The 6,260-nt window shown below is 33.9% G+C and overlaps 1 protein-coding gene across 1 annotated transcript; it reads left to right on the forward strand.

Annotated features, from left to right (window-relative positions):
- The first annotated feature begins 522 nt into the window (after positions 1 to 522).
- sinu (sinuous) lies at positions 523 to 4,043 on the forward strand. Its single transcript, XM_067786340.1, has one exon. It carries the CDS (start codon positions 625 to 627, stop codon positions 1,372 to 1,374), a length of 750 nt encoding a protein of 249 aa, XP_067642441.1. The 5' UTR covers positions 523 to 624; the 3' UTR covers positions 1,375 to 4,043.
- Positions 4,044 to 6,260: the final 2,217 nt, after the last annotated feature.

Below are 6,260 nucleotides of genomic sequence, written 5' to 3' on the forward strand. Positions count from 1 at the left end.
TATTTCATAAAACCATTTCTTATATATTAAATAAAACCTTTTTCAATACATTTGATAAAACCTTATTTCCCACACCTTTGGTGAGCCTGCCGGGTAATTTTATACAAGCACAAAAGCTCTATGGATCCCACCCCCGGTTTTGGAAAGATTCAAGTTCATTTTACAGTTTTTCGGGAATATCTTTTAATAGACGCAACATTTTTATGCCGCATTCGAATTATGGATACTGAGGAGAGAACGCGTCTTTTCACACCTCTCCCGACGTTTCGGGGCGTGTATTAGCGACCTCTTTTCTTAAGTATTACCTAAACTTTTACCGGATTATGGATTAAAAGGTAATTTTATATAAAATTTTGAAACCTTTACGATTTGGTGTGAGACTTCACAACAGATGTTGAAAGTATAAAAAATCACATATAAAATTGACTGATGTGAAAGATGCCTAAGTAGAAATTCTTTAACATTTCAAACAGCATGGTAGCACTCTTCATAAAATGCAACCATAAAAAAGAGCGCTTTGACAGCGGCTGTCAAATAGACAATCCACCACTCCCCAGATATCAAAAAAATAACAGCAACAGCGCATTAACCAAAACAATTCTATTTATCTGCGCCAGCAAAAGTATGCAAAAATCTTCGCATATAGCACGACAAGGTTCACAAGAAAAATTGCCAGTAACAACGCAATACAAAGTTTTTGTACCAACAATGAAGCGACGTACACTAGCAGGAACATGTGGCGTTGGTGTGTTTATAATAGCGTTCGCAGCAATTGTCATTGCATTCGCCACACCCAATTGGCTTGCCAGCGATGATCGGATAACTGGAGCAAAACTAGAACGTCTTGGATTGTGGGTGCATTGCTTCCGTTCATTACCCGATGTCAATGATGATAGTCAGAGGCGCTTCTTTGTCGGTTGCCGTTGGGTATATGATCCATTTACAACAGGTTATGACGAGATCAGAGGCTTTCTGTTACCAGCTTTTATGATTGCAACACAATTTTTCTACACCTTGGCATTCATTGGTGCGCTTGTGTCCTGTATTGGTGTATTGGTATTCTTTTTATGCGCCGGGCCAGATCAAAAACATTTCATAATACTTATACGCGGTATTGGATATATAATGTTGGCTACAGGAGTGTGTGCATCAATTGGTGTTATTGTATTTGCATGCTTTGGTAATCGTAATGGTTGGATGCCAGAGCATGCTAATAATTGGTTTAGTTGGTCATTTATTTTGGCATGTATTGGAGCTGTGTTTTCGTTGGTCACCGCTGTTCTCTTCCTTACTGAAGAAAATGTGCAAGCTAAGAAACGTCGGCAATTTAAGGAATCTCAAACACGTTTCGAATTGGTACAAGGTAAAGCCTAGTGGTGGGATGATGTATCATTGGAAGAGTTACGATTTTTTGATAAAAGTTTACGAAGCAATGGAAAATTAAAAAAAATAAAGTCAGCATTGCACAAATAATGCAAATAGCAGCATTACTTAGGAATAGTCTAAAAGGTTATATATAAGAATTTTTAAATGAAGGTATGTTCTATGTATGTATATATGCATGTACTTCTCGCATTGAGTGTAGTTAATTTATTAAGAAAGCGCATTATCATATTAAATTTAAAAAATTGAATATTTACATTGCAGAGCCTTTGCACAGTGCGATATTTGAAAACGTTTTGGTCCAAACCAATTTTTTTTAAAGATCGAACTAATAAATTTAATACCTGCGTTTTTATAGTTGAGCTTTCGAACTTTGAAATTTGACTCTTCGTAAGCTATTTTTAAAATTATTTAATTAAAAAAGCAAAAAGAAACCATGCGAACTATTTTTATGTTAATGGTATAATCTCAGTATTTGAAATTCGAACCCAACCATAAAACCAGCAAAGCACATACAATATATCATAACATTTTCCTCTTGTTTAATTTTTGTAATAGAATAACTTTAAATATAATGAGAAATGTTGAATTGAGAAGGTTGAAAACTCGAAACAAAATTCATTTTGTAATTACTAAAAAAAAATTTGAATATGCAGCATAATAAATTTTAGAAATTTTAATATCCTCTTTTTCAACTTTCTGCAATGATTCCCAATGTTTATTGAATTGTTGAAACTTTTCGAATTCGATTTCGAACTCAGCAATAACAGAATGTATAGTCGGTAGAATGAAATCAATGTTTGGTTTTTTCTTCTACCCTTAAAACAAAAGTTTAAGGGTCAAAAATACATTTTTCGAAAACTATTTTCAAATTCAATTTAATCGACATTTGCGCATTTTCCCCTTTTTTATTCGCAAATCCATCAATGTTTTTATTTACTCGATTTGCTACCGAAATATCTAATTTTAGTAAAACTAGCTTCGAAATATCCCACTGTGCACGGCACAAACAAAACAAAAAACATCAAACAAGCATTTTTAAGTAAATTTTATCTAGTTTAAGGTTTTACAAAACGTATACATATGTACTCTGCAAGCATGACAGATTTAATATACAAACAAATATAGTATACATTAGGGTGGGTTAAATTTATTGTTGAAAAGGCACACCTAGCTCTGAATCTATGGGTTATACTAAGTAATATTGTCCATGGGACAATGGGTCTGAAATGAATTTCGTGCCTCCCTAATTTTGTTAGAAAGTTTTATATCCCAATCCGAATAGCGGCTCTAACAAATAAAATACATGAAAATAAATGTCAAATTCGGAAGCTCGAAATTCATTTCAGACCTATGGTCTCATGGACAATATTACACAGTATGACTCATAGATTCAGAAACTGAATGTGCACCTGAAGTTGTTTCCCCCTTTTTCCGCATAAAATTTTACCCGCCCTAGTATACATAGTAAATATGTAATTAAATCGTAAGTTTATGCAATTTCGCACATGTTTTTATAACTTAGTACATTGTTCTTACATACTTTGAATGATTTCACATGGCAAAGCTTAAATGGCCAAGAAATGCAGTTGGTACTTAGGAAATGCATTTATATATTTATATATTGCACATCAGCATATTTTTAGTCATTTGAGACTGACTTAAAGAAGTAAATATATACCTACATAACTTCTTGCATTTGTGTCCAACAACGAATTTTTTTATTAGAATATCTCAAGCTGTTGCTTAACTTAAGAACGCATATACGCATTCACTTGGATTTTCGCTGGTTATGTGAAGTTGGAGTTTGAACATAAATTAAGATCGAAAAGTTAATTTTTAGTCCAATGTTGTAATAATAATATGCGACGTTAGTTAGGACCCTATTTTTTTGTTTTGTAAATGTTGCAAATTATTAGAAATGTGCCTTAAGTATTAATTTTAGCATATATGTATGTAAGTAAAACAAATTGTAACTGTCATTAATTAAGAAGTGGCCGTCAAATCTTTGTTAACTTACTATAAAAAAAATTGCATAAACTTTCGCGTTTTGTATTCACATTACCCATTCATAAGTATAAATGTACGCACATACATACAAGAATTACTAAGAATATAAAATAAGTACTAAAGTAAACACGAAGACAACTGTAAATGTTGTCGTTGTTATTGTCGCTACAACAACATAAAAAAGACACTATAATTCTTACAAAGCAACCAAAATCAGATAATGCTAACTTGACGCACAAAAGCGTAGAGCTTTACGAACTCTGAAGAAAATGTTTAGTGCCTTAAGCAAACAACAATGTACAAATTTACCAATGCAAAACAACTTTATGAAGCATTCCATTAGAAGTCTTATATAATTCAATTATACTGTCATACCATTTGAGGCCTTTGAAGTATTCAAAAAAATATATCTATCTACAAGAAACATTTTTTATTTTATGTTCTTATAAGCAAACAATGCTGATTTAACTTAATTAATATCTATGAAATACGTCTCCGTCCATTTATACGTATTAAACATTCCTATAAAGTTATATTTAATACATTTCATTTATTCGAATGCGATATCTTTACACCTTTGTTTGTATATTTTCTAACTTTATTAATTCGACTTGAAAAAAAATAAAATAAAAAAAAACATAAGTACCGTTTTTTGTTGCTTTCATTTTTGCTCGCTGCTCAAGTTGAGTTTCAGAATTGTTCTTTTTCCCATGGCTCATTATTTTGAGTATGTCAATTGTTTCAGCAACCAGTTTACAGTGCATGTGAGAAATTTTTGCAAATACCGTGGGAAAGTTGCAATAATGCAAATACATATATTCACGCTTGTATATATGTACATATTTAGTTGTGCTAACGGTTTTCTTATGAATGCATTCATTCAACCAAAAATTCGCAATTGTAGGCCCAGCAGGCTTTTTTTAAGGCCCAAAAATTGGTTTGTATTTAAAAAATGTTCCTCAATTTCAATATCCTCACCCCTCGTCCTCTATTTCCTATTAAATATTTGTCTCTCCATCCCTTTTACTGTTTCAATCCTCTTCCATATAGATCTCTTAATTCTAATTCCCATCGCTATCCTTAAACCATTGTCTTCATACTTTCAGTTTTCGAGAACATTAAAAAATCCAAAGCGCAAGTTGATTACGAAGCTGATACAAAATTCTGCTGCCTACAAACTTTGTGGAAATGCTAAAATTGGTTGCTGGCCTAGGAAGTGGTTAGCAGTTCCATTCTCAGGAACCCAGCACCCAAGGAATAGTAACCGATTGATAACAGCAGATTATATTGGGGAACCAGGCTCTCACTTCAGATGCAGAAATTCTTGACTTCCTGGCTATATCCAACATATTCAATGGCTTTGACATATGCAAATACTTCAGCATAGCCCCCAGAATAAAATTGAAGTTCCTCTCCTCTTCACAAACAAGCTGGTGCCTGAGTTAAAGCAAAGTTAGGTAGTAAAAAGTTTGATATATGGGTGCCCTGACTCGTTGTTGGGACTATGCCAATATTGAGCGACAACGAAACCAACATTAAGGAATATTCTACCTTAAAACATTGATGGTGCGTACTCCTTCACTTGTGCTGTTTAAGCCTGTGGGACGCTTCAAGGGCCTCCCCATGATTCAATTTCTAGAGGTTTGTTGTCCAAGGCATTGTACAGGTTTACAAGTATGATATGTATGAGAGGGAAACAATTTCTTTCCCTTTCTAACACACGGCAGTTTGACACTTCGGTCAGTGTCAAACTAGCGTGGAACCCAGTGGAACCTGCGTGGAACATGAGTTTTGACACTGAACGAAGTGTCAAAATTACCGGGGTTGCTTCGTCGAAAGCGACACAGGGAAGCAAGAAAGGGATCGGAATATCAGATATGGGTTGCTGTGATGGTAAATTTTTTTGAACGATTTTAGTAGGAAATTTTAAGTGCACCCATATGGGTCCTTTAGAAAATTATAAAAAAGTCTTCAATTGGGGTATCTGAGGACGCGTAGTTATTTCAGAATTAAGAATACAAACACGCGAGTTAAGTTTTTCTACCCGTTCAAAAGTTCTCCGCGAAAAACAGTTTGAAACCGAGGTCGACTGCAATAACCCGTCCAAAAAAGCGGAAAGAAAAATGAATAGACACGTTTTGTCCTGTTGTTAATAGTCCGAAGAGAAAAAGTATTCGAATTATTGGAAGCGAGGCCAAAACGGGTCTATTAATAACTCCCCCGACGGTTTTGGTCGTGTTTTAGCAATCGTACCCGGTAATAAAGTATCACAATTTGTTAATTAAAATTGTCCAAAATATATGGTTATTATAGAGAGATGTAATTAAGTGCTCGTTTGAAAGTAAATAAGTATATTTCTTTGTAATATAAGAAAAAAAAATTTTAAGCAGTTTTCGATAGCAGCTACTAAACTTTTTTTTGTCCTAAGAAGTACAACAGTGCCAATTAGCATCCACAAAAAAAACGAACAAGAACAAGCATTTTATCAGGTGAGCGTGGCTGTGTATGTGCGTGCTGCTACATATCCTACTTGTAGACCTGTACAATGGTCCAAGGATGACAGAGCCTTGACACTCCCAAATTTGAAAATCTGGACGGGTTGCTTTTACGAAGTAAGAAAAAGGGGTAATAATTCAATCCCCTTCAGCGAAATTTTTAGTAGACCAGTAGTACCTTTGGTAGTATACTATTTATGGTAATAATGCCAACAGGTTTTGGGGAAATGATTCATTTTCTGGTTAATATTTCGTGAATTGATAAAGAGTTATGTTGGTTTGATCATTCTCTCAGAATTTTTTTGAAGAATGCCGTACGTTAGATTTTTTTTTTCAAAAATGCACTATATCAAAATTTGTTTCAAAAACTCC

This window comes from Eurosta solidaginis, chromosome 5 (assembly GCF_040869045.1).
Source record: "Eurosta solidaginis isolate ZX-2024a chromosome 5, ASM4086904v1, whole genome shotgun sequence".
Lineage (NCBI taxonomy): Eukaryota > Metazoa > Arthropoda > Insecta > Diptera > Tephritidae > Eurosta > Eurosta solidaginis.